The sequence below is a fragment of the Cydia pomonella genome, chromosome 11 (genome assembly GCF_033807575.1).
Source record: "Cydia pomonella isolate Wapato2018A chromosome 11, ilCydPomo1, whole genome shotgun sequence".
Taxonomy (NCBI): Eukaryota; Metazoa; Arthropoda; class Insecta; order Lepidoptera; family Tortricidae; genus Cydia; species Cydia pomonella.
Window position 1 is genome coordinate 21,087,717 of NC_084713.1, and position 19,713 is coordinate 21,107,429.

Below are 19,713 nucleotides of genomic sequence, written 5' to 3' on the forward strand. Positions count from 1 at the left end.
GACGGAGGGAAGAACTTGGAATCTCGAGAGAAAACATTGAACAAATTTGAACCTTCTGTAATTCTATTTTAAGTTCAAATTTCTTCAATTTTATATCTCGAGTTATCAACTTCCCGCCGTGTACCGAATTAACCTAATACACCACTGCAATATATCAGAATAATATATATTATATCCTATGTCAATCAAACCATTGAATGCGATACCGCGTCAGGATAACATAACCCCTCTATATTCATGAACCCTTGAGATGGATCATATAAATGACATTGTGCTACCCTAAAACGTAGTACGTGGTTTTAGTTGCTTAAGATAGCATTAATTACTAATGGACCATTATGAAGTTTGAAATTCTTCTTCTTCTTGGTCCTTGCCTTATCCCGTTATGAGGGGTCGGCTTTCTTGATTTTAAGACGCCATCTATTCCGCTGTTTTGCATCGTCGACAGACAGGCCAAATTCTTTCATGTCCTTCTGGACGTTGGTCATCCACGTAGTCTGTGGTCTGCCCTTCCCTCTCTTTTACACAAAGTCATGGAAAGTCACTTGTGTAGTCATTAAATTTTATATTTATGTTTTTTTTTTATAAATATATTAATAATTGCACTATCCATTAGATTTAGTGTAGCACCGAAAATTATGTTTGTTGTATGGGAGCCCCCCTTAAATATTTATTTTATTCTGTTTTTAGTAATTGTTGTTGTAGCGGCAACAGAAATACATCATCTGTGAAAATTTCAACTGTCTAGCTATCACGGTTCATGAGATACAGCCTGGTGACAGACGGACGGACAGCGAAGTCTCAGTAATAGGGTCCCGTTTGACCCTTTGAGTACGGATCCCTAAAAACATGATGGGATATTACAGTATCCGACCTGGTTAATAATGGAAACTAATACTTGTACCAATATTTTAGCTTTATTCATTCGTTACAAACATAATAACATCAAATTTACAATAAATACATATTCCAAGACATCTTTACTAATTACTTGTCCGTAATCGAACTGGCCTGGCCGCTTGTCACTGCGTTACCGTCTTTTTATAACAAAAATGGCGGCAACCAATGACAAGTAAGAGTCAATTGATACTCTTTATAAACTAATCATAGATAAAAGTAAGAATAGTCAAATTATAAGCTATTTATAAATAATGATCCTTACAAACATGATTCATATCATTCTGATGTCAGTGTACTTTCGAATTCAAAGAGATTGATCAAATAAAAAGTAGTAAAACGGCTCAATAATGTTTCGCAGTCAAATCACGTACTCGTGAATTGAATATGCTAATAATCACTTCGTGCCCTTAATTACAATTAAGGTTTTTACTCGTTAGCTTTGGTAATAAAATGATTCCTATATTTATTTTAGTAGTGACAAGCTTTTCAAATAAACTTGTTTATTTTATTTTATTACAAGCTTTTATTTACTCTCACCTGACCGTTGTCTGTTTGTAATCAAATCTTGCAAGTTAAATTTGACCCACTTCCCGGTTTCCGATAAAGCTGAAAATTTGCATTCATAATATGTAAGTCGGGTGACAATGCAATATTATGGTACCATCGAGATGATCTGATGATGGAGACAGGAGGTGGCCATAGGAACTCTGTGATAAAACAACGTAATAACGTTTTAGAATGGTCTCGATGAGTATTAGTTACTTCTGGAAAGAAAAGTACAGTCAGCGATAAAAGCTTGTACCAAAAATGAAATTTTTGCCAAAAACTTATTTTATTTATTAGGAGAACAAACAGAGTAAAATGTACAAAAGGTTCTATTAAAATTTACTTACACATAAAACATGCATTTTCCTCCACGATCCACGACAGTCCTCACCGAGATACACAGTCCAATTCAGTTTACTTATGCGAGTGTTAATCGAATTTTACAATTAATATATTTATTACAATTAATTATATTACTTGAACAATACAGATTATTGTGTAAATTTCACATAGCCTTAATTATAGTTCCAATAAAGGCCCATCACCCATATTTGTATATCACCAGAATACAGGTAATGGTGTTGGAATCTGTCAAACGGTTTTATAGATGGCGCCAGCATAGGTTTTACCTGTCTTTAGTTTTGTTCTGTGGGATTTGGCTTATAGAGCTATTAGAATCCAGGCCATAAAAATAAAAATAAAAACACCGGTACTCCGGAAGTGCCGACAGAAGTGAAAATATGAATTCTATCTCAAAAAATGCTAACATGCATGTGTATCTATATAAGTACATACACGACATATGTACAGTCGAGGAAATTGATTCTTTAGCAGGTTCTGGTTCACTTTACACTGGAAAGTTCATAGAATAAGTATGTACAACCAAATTTACTTGAACCGCAAATTGCTAAAGAATCAACTTACATACAGATGTTTTTTTTTTTTTTTTTTTTTTTTTAAGAATTTTCAGTAGGTTTCACTGGCTCCTACACTAGGCGAAGCCTGTCTCGTAGGTAACCGTTTCAGGCATGAATTTCCAATGCTTTGTTTTTTTTTTTTTTGCGAAAGCCAATAAGACACGATAAATTTAATGAAAGTTACAAATTAGTCAAATGAAATTAAAACAAGAGAAGGTAGGACTTAAAACTATCTACAATAAACTTAGTCTAAATAGAGGTGGTTACAAGTGTTGCGTCCGCTTTTAATGTTGCTGTGTGTCTGGTATATTAGAGTGTGTGTGTATGTGTGTGTGTGTGTTTGTGTGTGTGTGTGTGCTTGTGTGTGCTTATGAGTGGGTATGTTTACTTGAGTACTCTCAAAAGATCCTCTATATCCCCATATGAAAGGGAGCTCAGCCAGGCTGATGTTTTTTTCTGGGCTTCTCTAACAGATAGTGTTTTTATGGGAATTTTTGAATTAACTTTGTTATAAACAAAAGGATGCAGGAAATTAGGGAGATGCTGAGCGAATACTGAGACAGTCGAAGGTACCGGTACTTTGAAAATACGCTTTAGCAACATGGAGCTGTAATTGTTTGACTTTATGACCGCTCCATGCACATTACATACCACGCGCAAAACGAACAAGCCACGAACGGTGAGTACGTTCATGTCACTGTAAACAAGCTGGGTTGGGTATCTAATGGGCTTACGAAGGATAACCTTGAGTACAGCTCGTTGTGTGTCGGTTAAGTTAATGGTAACAGTGCAGTTCAATGGTTTTTTCCCATCTCGAAAATGCCCAACGCGCCTAAATAAGTTTTCACTTAAAAAAACAAGAACTTTACACAATTCTAGGGATTGACTGGAAAAGCTATGCTGGCGCCATCTGTAAAATACTTAGACCGGCCAACACCATTAAACTGATTAAATATCTAATCTCGCATACCTTTTACCACGTTCTGTTCTCTGTCAGTGAGTTAAGTGATTGATGTAGTTTGCGCACCGGCCACTGCATGATTGTTCAATGTTCAACAACAATGGTTAATGAACAAAGCCGAATTATGAGATAGTGAAGCAGCTCGCAACAGCTCAATGAATATTATAGAGGTAAACCGAGATCGGAGAGTTATCTTCATTCTGTGAGGTCTTGTTTTAGATCCTGGTAAGAATATTTATTTGGGCCATTTTATTTAAAGTTGTAACCTACACTTTTTTTAATTTCGATATTTTTGTGTTATAAATTTAAAAAAAAGTAATTCTTAGTATGGTTATATTTTTCAATCATACAAAAAAAATGTCCATACATTTTGTATCCCTTCAATGGAAGTATCGCCATCGTCATACCAAGTTTATTAAAATGGTATCGGAATGGAAATTAAAATTTTGGGGACACTTTTTAGGGTTCCGTAGCCAAATGTCAAAAAACGGAACCCTTATAGATTCGTCATGTCCGTCTGTCTGTCCGATTCTGTCACAGCCACTTTTTTCCGAAACTATAAAAGCTATACTGTTCAAACTTGGTAAGTAGATGTATTCTATGAATCGCATTATGATGTTTACACAAAAATAAAAAAAACAATAAATTTCGGGGGTTCCCCATACTTAGAACTGAAACTCAAAAAATCTTTTTTCATCAAACCCATACGTGTGGGGTATCTATGGATAGGTCTTCAAAAATGATATTTAGGTTTCTAATATCATTTTTTTCTAAACTGAATAGTTTTCGCGAGAGACACTTCCAAAGTGAAAAAATGTGTGTCCCCCCCCCTGTAACTTCTAAAATAACAGAATGAAAAATCTAAAAAAAATATATGATATACATTACCATGCAAACTTCCACCGAAAATTAGTTTGAACCAGATCTAGTAAGGAGTTTTTTTTAATACGTCATAAATGGTACGGAACCCTTTATGCGCGAGTCCGACTCGCACTTGGCCGCTTTTTCTTATTAAGATAGAAAGAGCTCATGATTCTCAGTAGATTTTTCATAAAAATGTCCAAATAAAATAAAATAAAAAAATAGTGTAGTATTTAACCACGTTCTGAGCCCCTAGTGTAAATTTATTTGATAGCGTGACGTGGCGTACACGTTTGCGTTAAGTCTCATTTTGAATGGGATTTAGAAACAGCACCCCAAGCGGGACGTTTCGGAAACTCAAAATCCCATACAAAATGAGACTTAACGCAAACGCGTAACGTTTCGCTATCGAATAAATTTATACTAGGGGTACTGGTCTATGTCAGTAAGTTAAGTGATTGATGTAGTTTGCGCACCGGCCACTGCATGATTGTTCAATGTTCAACAACAATGGTTAATGAACAAAGCCCGAATTATGAGATAGTGAAGCTCGCAACAGCTCAATGAATATTATAGAGGTAAACCGAGATCGAAGAGTTAGGTATCTTCATTCTGTGGGGTCTTGTTTTAGATCCTGGTATGAATATTTATTTGGGCCATTTTATTTAAAATACACAACACTTTTTTGTTTGGTTTTTATTTATTATTAATAAAAAAAACCTTTGTGAGAAAACGTTCCTTTTCTGTATCAGTGAGTTAAGTGATTGATGTAGCTTGCGCACCGGCCACTGCATGATTGTTTAATGTTCAACAACAATGGTTAATGAACAAAGCCCGAATTATGAGATAGTGAAGCTCTCACCAGCTCAGTGAATATCATAGTTGAGGTAAACCGAGATCGACCAGCTCCGTTCTGTGGGGTCTTCCTTCCGGCCTCCCTAAGGAAAAAACGGGACCCCGCTGCGCCGCGCAGTTTTTGTTTTACGATTTTTGTCATATTTTTGGACCCATGTTTCATAAGTTAGAGACGGGGGGTGGGGGGGGGGGGGGTACACATTTTTGTCATTCGGAGCGATTATTTCCGAAAATATTTACGTTATTAAAAAACGGTTATTGGATACCCTTATTCGTTTAAAATATCTATCCAACGATACCTAAACTAAAATAAAAAAAAAACATTTTGTTTGAGAGATACCCCAAAAATATATTTTTTTGTAGTTTTTATTTTACCGTTCTGTCGCTATGCATGATTTATGTATGTATCCATGCCAAATTGCAGCTTTCTAGCACTAACGATCACGGAGCTAAGCCGCGGACGGACGGACAGACGGACATGGCGAAACTATAAGGGTTACTAGGTGACTACGAAACCCTAAAAAATAATTGTAATGTTTGTAATTTTTTTGAGTTTACATAAAATATACAGTTAAGTTATTCCATGAGTAAGTAAACGAGTAACAAATATAGTTTTAGTCTGCATGGTACTTATCTCAAAAGTCTCAAACATAAGTATTTAGTTATTGTCCTATGTAACACATAAAGTAGAACATCTTATTTCTTTCAAGCAATATTTCATAACCAAAAAGTAGCACAACAATAATGGCCGTCAGAAATGACCAAACTTCATTATCATACGAATAACAAACGCTATTGTCAAAAAAGTTATCCACTTTGGACTTCATTCCTTGGTAATAGGGTAGATGTATACGCAAGTGGAGCGTACAGTGGGCATCAGATATCTGAGCAGCCGAGGTGCTCAAAAATATCTGAATACGCACTCTAGCGCCTTGACAATAGAGGCGTGTTCAGATATTTGTGAGCACCATGACCGCTTGGATATATCTGATGGCGACTGTATGAAAACTGTACGGTAATTAAGCGAAAAAGTTGGAAAAATGAAACCATTACAACATTGATAAGGAGAGGAATGAAACAGGGCATTATGTACACTTGGCTTTTATTTTTGTTTCGTTATTCACGAGTGTTTAGCAAATGAGCGAACTTGAAGCTTCAGTCTCGTTTTTAATCTCAAATTGTTATGTTATGGTCGTGTTTATATGTGTACAAAGTTTATAAAACATTCACAAAGGCAATGGTGGTTTCTTTTCTATGAAATATGACCACAATGCGTAGGTACCGTGGTCGCATTTATTATTCGAAAATCTTCGTGTCTAGAGTCAGACCAAGATAAGTCGACAGTCATTTTGTTAGCCAAGACAGTTCAAGTGTCAAGTAAACGTCATAATTTCATGGAAGTTAGACTTATCTTGGTTTGACTCTATCACGTTTTTAAAAGAGAGCTTTGTTTTGGTTTTTATCACGCGATAAATGCGATCATCGGCCCAAAGTAAAAAATGGAGAGGAATTCAAGTACATCGTAGAAAAGACAGAGTCGGACCAAAATAACTCTGCATGGTTTGCAATGACAAAGCGTTGTCATGTTATTATTCATGTCAAATTTCTATGAAAATATGATGTTAATAATGAGTTTGTTTGTCCTATTAAAATTGGTGCAAAGTTAGCTTGGTCTGACTCCACAAATGTCACGCTCTGACAGGTGATTTCGAAAGTGACTGACATTTTATCCACATTTACACAATATAAAACAACCATAAGCTTTCCGAAAGCTAATAACTTAAAGCACTTGGACGTAAGCGGCATTCTGGTACTGAGGAACAGCAGTGTACACGTATATCGGGGCTCGGTCCTCATTCCTGTACTGCAGACGCGCCGTATATGCCATATTGCGAATGTCGTTCTGTGTTTCGTACTGTACTCTTTGGAGCTGAAGATCTGGGAGTAACACGTAGTAAGCACCATTAGCGTTTACGACCTCAGAATTCTCTTGAAGCTTTCCCTTTGTTTCTTTGGGTAAACCTTCCACTTTCAAGCTTTCTACCTCTTCTTTGTCTTCCTTCTCTCTCTCAGGTTCGGCACTCTTTCTTGGGACTCCGTATTCAGTTTGCGGAGCGTTGAAAGTATGGAAAGGAACTGCGTAGCTATCAGAAGGTACTCCATAGGATGTCGCAGGTGGGGCAGCTTCTCTGGCTGGTAGCTTGAATTCTTTCGAAGGCTTGTAACCTGCTGCTGGGTAAGGTGCTTCCTCGTTTCTAGCAGTAGTAGGTTCAGCTTCCTGTCTTTGGAAGAATCTTGATCTGTAGCTCGGTGGCTCAGCCGCCACAAACGCAGCTAAGAGGAGAACGCAGGCGAAGGATTTCATGATGGTGTTGCTTCTTCGAATGTTGGAACTCGAATGATGCTGTGATGTTTAGTGTCAGCTTTTATACATATTCCTGGCTGATTTTGTTTTCCGTTGAGTCCGGATGTGTCATCTCGATCGATATTCCGTGTAGGCGCGACATTGGCCTATAAGCGAGGATCATCGTTGTGTAATGGTTGCCGATTAGGTGTCATTGTTAGTGGCGCGTGCGCCGACTGATAAGTATGGTTTACGAAAATACATGGGTTTTCATATTCATGTTGGTGAAATTTTCTTTCGCCGTTGCTAATTGGGTTTTTTTGGTACTTTTCGGTGGCTTTGTGACAATGGAATGATAATATGGGCTAATATACAGTGGCCTTGAACTAAATAGTAAATATTAGAATGAAAAATAAGTAAGCACCTTAAACTTAATATAATTATACAACCAGGGACTTGGGACATCCCTTGGGATGTTTTAAATAGCCATCGTGACGATTATGGCCTTTGATACGAAAGTAGAGCTTTTTCTTCAGTATGTAATAGAGTCAAAGCAATATATTTAAGAGGCTGTCAATACCTAAAGCGCGCACACTGTCTATTTGTATCGGAGTAAATGAGATAGCACTGTCGCATGTTACTGGGCCTGGGCAAGGGAATAATAAGAAAAATATTTAAATAAAAAAAGTGGATTATTAGTGTAATATTTTACTCAACCACGGTTTAGATATAAATGTTTTGAAATTGTGATTTTAATTGCAGACCCATAAGTCAAAACAATAAAGACATAAAACCGTTTAATTGTGATTTTAAGACCAATCTTTGCAATTATTTTCTATCGAGACGATTTCGTTCAATCGTGTATCGAGTACAACCACGGTCTTTGAAATATAATTAATATGAACATATATTTTTCTTACTTGACTAAAACAAATAGTCTTTCTTAAAAAACTGTTTAAGTAACATCAATTTCAAGGACATTGGGTGTTGATAGACTCTTAAGTTGGCAGCGATTTTAATAGCCAGTGTAAGTGTTTTGTTGCGTATCTATGATTTTAATTACACAATGTTTTAGAATACCTACGCGCGGTTGTTTAATTTAAACCACGTTTGAGGTAAACAAGCATACAGTATGTATGAAAGTAAGCAGTTTTCACAACTTATGGACGCTTGCTTTCACCAGAGGTGTCACATGCAAATTGGCGACAGTTTGAGAGTTTAATAACTGTAGGTACAGTCAGCGTCAAATACTTTGTAGCATCCAAAGTAGCCAAATAGTTCGGAATAGGTAAAAAACTTAAGTAAGTGTGACGTGTTCGAATAGACATTTGTTTTGATTGTGTGTGTTTTTAAACATGTATTGTCTATTCGAACACGCCACAACTACATACAACAGGTGACTTACCTAAGTTTTTTACCTATACACCATATATTTAGTATGGTGTACCGAACTATTTGGCTACTTTGACTGCAACGAATTATTTGACGCTGACTGTATCTAAGAGTCAATTATTAAATATCGATACGGACAAAGTGCCAAAAAGCTGTTATACACGACCTTATTGCCTATACTTTAAGGCAGTGTTTGACGACCGGTTTGGCCTAGTGGGTAGTGACTGCCTACGAAGCTGATGGTCCCGGGTTCAAATCCTGGTAAGGGCATTTATTCGTGTGATGAGCATGGATATTTGTTCCTGAGTCATGGGTGTTTTCTATGTATTTAAGTATTTATAAATATTAATATATTATATATATCGTTGTCTAAGTACCCTCAAAACAAGCCTTCTTGTGCTTACTGTGGGACTTACTCAATTTGTGTAATAATGTCCTATAATATTTATTTATTTATAGTGTATACATATTTTTAGCACTTTGTCCGTGTATATATTTAATACCTTAACTGTATTCCTTTCTCAAAGGACTCCCATATTTAGAGGCAGACGAAGCTAAGTTGGCAGAGATTTTTATAACGCAGACAGTGCAAGTGTTAAGTAAACGTCATCATAGAAGTTCGACGTTTAAAATACCTAACACTTACACCGTGTCAACATCGCTGCCAACTTAGTTTGGTCTGATTCTAGCAAAGATTTAATGAAATCAATTAGAATATTTTAATAGGTAATTAATAATAATAATAAATCATTTATTTCAGCCCATAAAAGTATTAGTAGCATAAATCATAAGTTACAAGACCGAATGAGCTTAAAAATAATAAAATGCCAATAATTTATCTTCTTTAAAAATAATTGAAGTAATAATAATAATTAAAACATGGCACCAATAAAAATTTACAAAAGTTGTGCGAAGGCCAATCCATCTTTTTAACATGGAATGTGATATTATGTTGAAAGTAAACCCTTTGGACCTTCTAAAGTTTAATTAGAAGTTAAAATAAATATTTATTTAGGTAAACACAAAATTATCCTGTCTTCATAATAATAATACAACGATTTGAAGTTAGAAATATGTATAATTAAAAATAATGAAGTATTACAACAAGTTGAAGCTGTCTATGGACAAAAAGTAACAAAAATATTGGTGTTCCTTTGTACTCCTGGGTTTCTTCAGACTTCAGAGACACTGCAACTGCACTTATTATGAATAACAAAAGCCTCGTTGACTAGGGTAATAGTCCAGTAATTAAAACGCAGTGACAATGGCCCCCGTTAGCGATGCATGCATTATGCATGGAACATTGGCACCTTGGCGGTGATTATGGTCACTGCCGTGCCCGTCGGTGCCAAATGTAGATGGATGCAATAGATTACGTAATTAGACTATCAAAAAATAAGATAAGATATTTTTAATAATAAATATTATTATAGGACAATAAATAAATAAATATTATAGGACATTATTACACAAATTGACTAAGCCCCACAGTAAGCTCAATAAGGCTTGTGTTGAGGGTACTTAGACAACGATATATATAATATATAAATATTTATAAATACTTAAATACACAGAAAACACCCATGACTCAGGAACAAATATCCATGCTCATCACACGAATAAATGCCCTTACCAGGATTTGAACCCGGGACTATCAGCTTCGTAGGCAGGGTCACTACCCACTAGGCCAAACCGGTCGTCATAATAAACCGTGAGACAGACATATTATAGTTACACTGTGCAACGATGGGTGTAAGTGAAATTTTGCAAACGAGGTATTTAGATGTACGACAGTCGCAGGCTGGAGAATGCACCCCAGCCTGCAGCTGTAGGAGTGGTGGTAAATTAAAACACGAACGAAGGGAGTGTTTTACATCGACACGAGTTGCGAATTACCTATTCGCACGTGTACGTTTACAGTACATATAGCAAAGTTTACATATTATATATATACAGGGTGACATCGGAGACGTGATCAGAAGTAACACAACTTAATTAAGCAATTAAGTGAGACTCCAATAACATAATGCAGTATTTAGACTTAATTATGCAATGTTCAAAATTAAATAATTTCGTGTAAACAGTGTGGTCACCCTACAATCAAGAAAGAGATGCAAAGATAAACTTGTCTCACATCACTCACATGCCTCACTCAAGTGTCTAAAGCGCTAGTGGCATAACGGTAAGAGGGCCCAACTTTCAAACTGGAGGTCGCGGGTTCAAATCCTGGTTCGTTACCAATGAGTTTTTCGGAACTTATGTACGAAATATGTTTTGATATTTACCAGTCGCTTTTCGGTGAAGGAAAACATCGTGAGAAAACCGGACTAATCCCCACAAGGCCTAGTTTTACCCTCTGGGTTGGAAGGTCAGATGGCAGTCGCTTTCGTAAAAACTAGTGCCTACGCCAAGTCTTGGGATTAGTTGTCAAGCGGACCCCGGCACCCATAAGCCGTGGCAATATGCCGGGACAACGCGAGGAAGAAGGAAGAAGGAAGGAAATATAAATTATCAGAAGTAATTTTTTTCAATGAGTCAAATCATTATAATATTAATTTCAAAACGTCTCTTAGTGTAGATATTTAAAACTTTAATCTGGAAGAGCGATCGAGGTCTCCTGACAAAGGTACTTCATACCTTAATAGGAGGACTCGACCACTGTGTATTTACCAAGTAAGATTGAAATGAAATAACTGATAATCTTATCTTATTATCTTGTGGTAAGATCCGTGGATCCGGATCAAGATCCGGATAGTTTCATATCCAGATTGTGAACCCTATTCCCTAGTAAAATCCCCTTAAATCTAAACTAGCAAACTTGCAGCTTAGATATTTTATGTGACATAAAAACTTCATCCCAAAGGACGTAATTTAACGTCGAGCGCGTCGGATGTGTTAATATTTCACTTTATGAGGACATAAAACTTTCCAGCGAAATTAAAGTTGACAAAGAGCCGGTGCAAGATCACTTGTTTACTTGTATTTTATATTGCGTAATATTTTATGAGGTATTATGAACGTTGCATTTCTCGGAAATTAAATGCATACTGGTGATGCAAATACACTCGTTTATTCAATGATATTCCGAGCAAAGAAGGTTGTAACAACATAAATAATTATTATAGGGACATTTTTACACAAATTGACTAATTCCAACGGTAAGCTCAAGAAGGCTTGTATTGTGGGTACTCAGACAACGATATATATAATATATAAATACTTAAATACCTACATATAAAACGCCCATGACTCAGGAAAAAAATCGGTGCTCATCATACAAATAAATGCCCTTACCGGGATTCCAACCCAGGACGATCGGCTTCTTAGGCAGAGTCACTACCCACTAGGCCAGACCGGTCGTCCGCATAGGTCTAATTATGTATTATTTGTTTAATCTTTTGAACGCCACGACTAACGCACGCGGCGTGTAATCGTGAACCTCGTCGGTACGCATGAAGGTTGATATTCGGCTGTAGCCGCGCGCGTCATATGACGTCTTTGGCGGTCAAAAGGATAAGGTGTGTTTTTATATTCCATAACGATAGTTACTTCGTAGTTATTGGCGTTATTCACAATCTAACAAGACATGTTATTCAATGACATGTTTTGAGAATGGGGGAGGATCGTGGTGCTAAAATGGCATACCTGGGCCCAGATATCGCTGGGGCGATGCTGTTGAAGCGGACTTGCGCGATCTCCAAGACGATAACTGGTGGAAGATGGTACAGGATCGAGACAACTGGCGTGTTCTCGTGTCGGAGGCCAAGACTCATTTTGTATCGCTGCGCCATTAAGTAAGTACCAGAATCATGGCGAACGGCACCAATACAAAAATTTAACTCCTTATAATTTCATTTTGTACTAGTTAAGTGTTATTATAGTATCACTGACTATTTTAATGATATTGACATATGCCAAATGGCCAATTGTAACTGTAATTAATGTATTAGCATAATTATTTCCTAGTATAGCATAATTATAGCATAACATGAACAGTAGACATTTTTTTTGGATGAATTGTGTTGAATATGCCAATCTCATTACTCATGTAAATAATGTAAAAAAAATATTGCATATAGTTATATAATAAGAAGTTATTTTGTACGCCAAAAGGCACATTATACATCCTTCAGTGCCCCTAGTATATTCGATAGCGTGACGTGAAGTACGCGTTTGCGTTAAGGGTCATTTTGTACGATATTTTGAGTTTCCAAAACGTCCCGCTTGGCGCGCTGTTTATAAATCCTATACAAAATGAGACTTAACATAAACCGTGTACGTTACGTTATCGAATAAATTTACACTAGGGGTTCAGTACCCCTAGTGTAATTATATTCGATGGCGTGAAATGAGACAACGCAAACCACGGACTCCCCTCCAAAACGTCCTGCTTGGCGCGCTGTGTCTAAATGAGACTTAACGCAAACACGTACGTCAAGTTTCGAAATCGAATAAATTTACACTAGGGGCTCTGAATACTAAGTTGCTACCTAACTATTTATAATTAATATTACGAATAAAGAATTGAATTGACATTTTTGTTTGTTAGAAACCAAATTTAACGGAGGATAAAAGGTTGATAAGTTCTACAAATAAGTGATCACTTATTTACAAGTTTTACAAATAAATATTATAGGACATTATTACACAAATTGACTAAGTCCCACAGTAAGCTCAATACGGCTTGTGTTGAGGGTACTTAGACAACGATATATATAATATATAAATATTTATAAATACTTAAATACATAGAAAACACCCATGACTCAGGAACAAATATCCATGCTCATCACACGAATAAATGCCCTTACCAGGATTTGAAAAAAAAAAAATGAAAAAAATATTTATTTTCCTTATAAAGTAAAGGTTTACAATTTGACATAAGTGGTTGGAGCTTCCTTTTAGGTGAATGAACCTGTATCAGGATGCCCCGCTCCTCCATAACATACAGTCTTTTTACTTAGTAGTAGGGAAATATTCCATAAGTACATGAAAGATTTATAGCTATATTTATTATATATATATATATATATATATATGCTATTTGATTTATGTTCTAGCCTAATTAATATATGAATATATGAGTGAATATACGAATGTATATATATATACATATATATATATATATATATACATATATACATTCGTATATTTGTGTGTGTGTGTGTGTGTGTGTGTGTGTGTGTGTGTGTGTGTGGATTAATGTATGTGTTCAGCCTATATATTACGTATAGTTAATAATTCACGTGGTACAATAATGACTCCGTATCATCATAACTTAGTTGTTTCAGCCATTTTGTGAGTTCTATCTTACACTTATACAACAGTAATGGATGGATATGAATTAGCTTATTTATATTATTGTAGATGTATGCCGATTGCGCTTTATATTGCCTTTTGGCAAACATAGATTTATAGCTTGATAAGGGGGCAACACTGTTTTGACGTCGACGAGTTTCAATAGTAGAGTTAAAATCTAGGGTTTTATGTAGCCTGAGCGTTGTATTCAAAACATACAGTTTCCTGATTGTTAATTGGTCACTAATTTCGTATAGTTCTTTTGTAGGAAACCTGTATGGTTTTGAGTACATCACCTTAAGCAGGCAGCGTTGCCCTCTCTCAACCTCCAAAAATTTTGTTTTGGCAGCGCCACCCCAGACAGTAATACAGTAGCTCATGACAGGTTGTGCTAATGTTATATAAAGTTGATTCAGTAGTTCCTTAGTAGTAATATATCTAAAAATCTTGAAAATCCAATTAAGTTTTCTTATTCTATTGTTTACATTTTCGAGTTGCATGTGCCATGACAGGCGTTGATCAAGTAGTACACCTAGATATTTAGTAAATTTAACTTTTTCCAGTTCAATGCATACACAGGGGGAAGGATCATCTTGGTTACACATGTGTATTTTTAGTTTTAAGTTAACATTAGGTTGCGAACTGTCATATTTACTAAAACATATATAATTAGTTTTGCTGGCATTAAGCGTAAGAAGGTTATTTCTAAGCCATTTTTGAACTCGGGACCATCGGCTTCGTAGGCAGGGTTACTACCCACTAGGCCAGACCGGTCGTCAAATAAATAACCTCTGTTTCAATATCTCAAATTCAATATCACGACATAACATAACTGACCAAAATCAATAGCCCTCCCACAGTCGCATAGCTCGGAAGGGTCGACATAGTATTCAATACATGTTTAGGGAAGGTAACTATTTCTAATATCCGTATCGGTCGGCATGTCGGCCATTGTGGTTTCAATCTAGCCAAGTGTTCTTAGCGAGTCGGAAGGGAATATAAACCAGTATACTTAGAAATAAAAGAAAAGTGGAAAAACTCGTGACTGCTTCATAGAACATTTATTTAGTTTGGGGTGGCGCATCGTTACTGGAGAATTTCCAATATAACTTGCTGAGTTGGGTCCATTTCGTGATGCGCACTTAATGTTTTGGTTCTGGCTCAGGACCGCTTCGTGCAAAATCCTATTGCGTCACCTTCTTAACTTGTCAATATTTCATATAGTCCACTGATCAGATTCGTCAACATTCCTATATCATGACTTTCCTATTCACATTCCTATATGGTCCACATAGTCCACACGAAGCTTATATGGCGTCGGCGAGGTGCCGGTCTCACAGCACACGCGATTTTGTGATATTGGCATTAAATCCTTAACTAGCACTTACTCTATACGCGCATTAAGTGTTTAGTATTACCACGCGTAACCCGCGTAACGCGGCCATACCTTAATATGCGCAAAGAACAATTTGTTATACCGGACGGAATCGTGTTCACGGATCCCAATTTATATGAAAAAAAAAACCGATAGACCTTATAATAGGGGCAGATATATGTTGGGACGTGGTTCAAGAAGGTATTATTCGCCTAGGTAACGGAGCGGTTATGCAAAATTCGCTTTTGGGCTGGTTCGTATCCGGGCGTACATATAATACGCACCAAAAAACAACGTTGTATGTAATTTAATGCAAACTATAGACATGCAAGTTCTATAGACGAGCAGTTACGTTACAGTGTCGGAATTTAGACGAAATAATACGTCTAAATTCCTATGTGGTCCACAATGCTGATATTGGTGGAGGTCAAACCCGGGTGATCTGAGCTGGGTGAACAGAGTCAACTACAGGAAAATGACAGGCCAACAAAATTTGGTCAGTCAGAAAAAAGAAATGCCAGAATACCTAAATGAAAAGTGCCGATGTTGTTTTAATTATAGAAGGCAATCAGGATCATGGATGGTACCATAATGTTGATGAACTGGCACTGCAGTCAAAATAATAATGTTGACGAGTTAGGATGATGACCTCTTCTTCTTCCTCGCGTTATCCCGGCATTTTGACACGGCTCATGGGAGCCTGGGGTCCGCTTGACAACTAATCCCAAGATTTGGCGTAGGCACTTGTTTTTCCGAAAGCGACTGCCATCTGACCTTCCAACCCAGAGAGTAAACTAGGCCTTATTGGGGTTAGTCCGGTTTCCTCACGATGTTTTCCTTCACCGAAAAGCGACTGGTAAGTATCAAATGATATTTCGTACATTCCTAAAAACTCATTGGTACGAACCGGGGTTTGAACCCGCGGCCTCCGGATTGCAAGTCGCACGCTCTTACCGCTAGGCCACCAGCGCTACGTAGAGTTAGGAAGGTGACATATAGGTGACATGAGTAAACTAGGCCTTATTGGGGTTAGTCCGGTTTCCTCACGATGTTTTCCTTCACCGAAAAGCGACTGGTAAGTATCAAATGATATTTCGTACATTCCTAAAAACTCATTGGTATGAACCGGGGTTTGAACCCGCGGCCTCCGGATTGCAAGTCGCACGCTCTTACCGCTAGGCCACCAGCGCTTCACAGAGTTAGGAAGGTGACCGATTTAGGAAATGTATGCTGACGACATGGCATTGTGGACGATCTAAAAACAGTGTCACTCTTAATTCTCTTCTTAGTATTGTGTTGTGTGTTTGTTGTTTTGTGTGTGTGTGTTAGTGTCAGTGTAATACTAATAAGTCTATGGACAACAAAAGTCTGAAATAAAGCTTTTTTTTTTTAGAGTAAAGGGAGTCTTCATACAAATTTAGTCCTTATTCTCATCCTGGATATTGACATTATTGAAAATATTTTACACAATTTTATGTACCTTAAACACAGTTATGCCCGCTTGTAACCTTAGCCACAAAGTAAATAGCGGCGGCGCGCGCCGGAGCAGAGAGTCCGCTCAGTACAAAGTGCCATTTTCGCCGCACGCACACAGACGTGACATTTACGCACACAGACGTTACATTTACAGGCGTTCTCGGGCACTCTCGGGCAGAGCATAGTCGGGCTGTGCGCGCGTTGCTCACTTGACGTCCCCGCCGCTACGTAGGTACCTACTGTCATGTACGTCAAAACGCAGTCTAAGGAATGTAAACATGATAAGATGTATGTATAAACGAATCGATGTATGTATGTCTGCAACCCTAGTGAGTCGGGCAAGTTTAGGTATGTATTTTCAAGAACGGCGGGAACAGACCTGTTTATTTTTTATTTTGTGCCTTAGCCTAGTTATAGATCGTGTCATTCACGAAGACGCTTGCCTTGACTAGTATTATCATGTTATTAAAGGTTAGTTTTGACAAATCTGCGCGTCATCTTGGATGACACGAACTATATCAGTGACCTTGCTTGAAAAATCAATTGAATGCTACATCAGTCATTAATTCTGAGTTATTGTTATTTTGCTAAATCATTATAAAACTGTTGAATAATAACGTGTATTATGTAATCTATACACGGTGCTCACGAGGAACCCGAAAGATTTTAACCACGTACTTCTGAGGCCAAAAGAAGGAAAAAATGTTATATGAGTTTCAGTGAATTTCACCAAATTTTTTTTTTTTTATACATTTTGAACGTATTTTTACATAAAAAGTAAATTTTATGGTAAAACTGGCACTGAAAATAATTTTTTACGATTTTTTTTGTAAAAACTAGTTCTTGCAAAGGTTACTTGTCACTTTTTGACATCTATCAATATAGTACATTACGATACAAGTGCGAAAAATAGGAAATTCGAAACGAGTGGCGATAAATTAAAACACGACCGAAGGGAGTGTTTTAAATCGACACGAGTTGCGAATTACCTATTCGCACATGTATCGTACAACGTTTTACAGTACATATGGCCCTTTAAATGTTCGACACAGTAACGTAATATGCTACTTCTCGCACTAGTGCTATAAAGTAGCCCCATATGTACTGTAAAGGATATTTAGACTACGCCCCATAATGGCATCATCGATCAAAAAGGCGTTTTGCACTAAGTTACGATAAGATGTTTGTTTTACATTGGTATTATCTCTGAAACTAGGCGAAATCCAGAAAAGTTTATATGACATTTTACTCTCTAAATGTGATCAGTAAGGCCGGGGTCCGCGGCCCGCCGCGTGCGGCGTCACCCACGCGGCGGGCGAAAACGAGCATCCCCGAACATACCATTCAGACGCCGCGGGCGGCGGGCCGCTGTCGGCCGCGGGCGGCGGGTGAAAACGACCCCGGCCTAAGACACTGACAAAATCTTTCGGTTTCCTCATGTAGCACCGTGTATATTGTCAGGATTATGTTGTTAAAATTCTTGATATTTACTTGCCACACCTGGTAAATTTACGGAAACATAAAACACGATGATATCTTCCAATATCTTAAGCAAATGCTCAAAAAATGTCTACGAGGAAAACGTGTTTGCTTTATAATTTTCCCCCAAGCGACCTTCTCTTCAGGAAATATTTGAGATATCCTAAGCACATACAGTTCTGGACAAACACATGACCTCCCTCTCCACGTGATATGAGTACCTAAATGATGTCATAAAAAGATTTACCTGATTCGATTTAAATTGGTTAAGAAATTACAAATAAACATTGTCCTTTGTTAGACGCGTTTTGCTTAGGTACATTTTTTAATGGATCGTCACATATAAAAACTAACTCGTAATTTCAAAAGTGCGAACTGTACCCCTAGTGTAAATAAATTCGATTTCGAAACGTGACGTACGCGTTTGCGTTTAGTCTCATTTTGTATTGGATTTAGAAAGAGCGCGCCAAGCGGGACGTTTTGGAAACTCAAAATCCTATACAAAATGAGACTTAACGCAAACGCGTTCGTCACGTTATGATGTCGATCAAATTTACACTAGGGGTACAGGTTGCTTATTTAAAAATGTAAAAGTATTAGTGTAGAATAAATTTAAAAGTGGAAAAATTACTGTGTTGGGTGAGACTTGAACTCACGGCCTCTGGTTCAAGTCTCACCCAAGACAGTAATTTTTGCATTTTTAAAATTCTAAGCTTAATAGCGTCGTTCGCAAACGTTTCTGCCTATTAAAAATTAATTTAGTAGTAGTGTAATTTCTTTTTATTAATATTTTGACGAATGTATTGTGTTATAAATTTTAAGTATTAGTACTTATAAGTAAAAATATCCATAAGTTTTAATAGTAAAAACAGGAAATGCGAAACGAGTGGCGATAAATTAAAACACGACCGAAGGGAGTGTTTTAAATCGACACGAGTTGCGAATTACCGATTCGCACATGTATCGTACAACGTTTTACAGTACATATGGCCCTTTAAATGTTCGGCACAGTAACGTAATATGCTAATTTTCGCAATAGTGCGATAAAGTAGCACCATATGTACTGTAAAAATATTAACGAATTTTGAAATTATGACTTAATGGGTTTCAATTGTGTTTGACATCAAATTAATTTGACTGAATTTTTATTGCATATTACTCAATTCAAATTCAAATTCAATTCAAAATATTCTTTATTCAAATAGGCCTAGCAACAAGCACTTTTAAATCGTCAAATTTTACAAATATCATCTTAATCTAAATATCAGAGCAATTTATTGATGCAGTTATTATTGTTCTAAAAAAAACA

General features: G+C 36.9%; 2 protein-coding genes across 3 annotated transcripts in view; one reads left to right on the plus strand and one right to left on the minus strand.

Moving 5' to 3' along the window:
• LOC133522492 (uncharacterized) overlaps nt 1–19,713 on the plus strand; it is a 440,383-nt gene that overhangs the window by 169,605 nt on the left and 251,065 nt on the right. The window lies entirely within an intron of this gene.
• Nucleotides 6,126–7,892, minus strand: LOC133523067 (uncharacterized). Its single transcript, XM_061858574.1, has one exon. It carries the CDS (start codon nt 7,403–7,405, stop codon nt 6,821–6,823), a length of 585 nt encoding a protein of 194 aa, XP_061714558.1. The 5' UTR covers nt 7,406–7,892; the 3' UTR covers nt 6,126–6,820.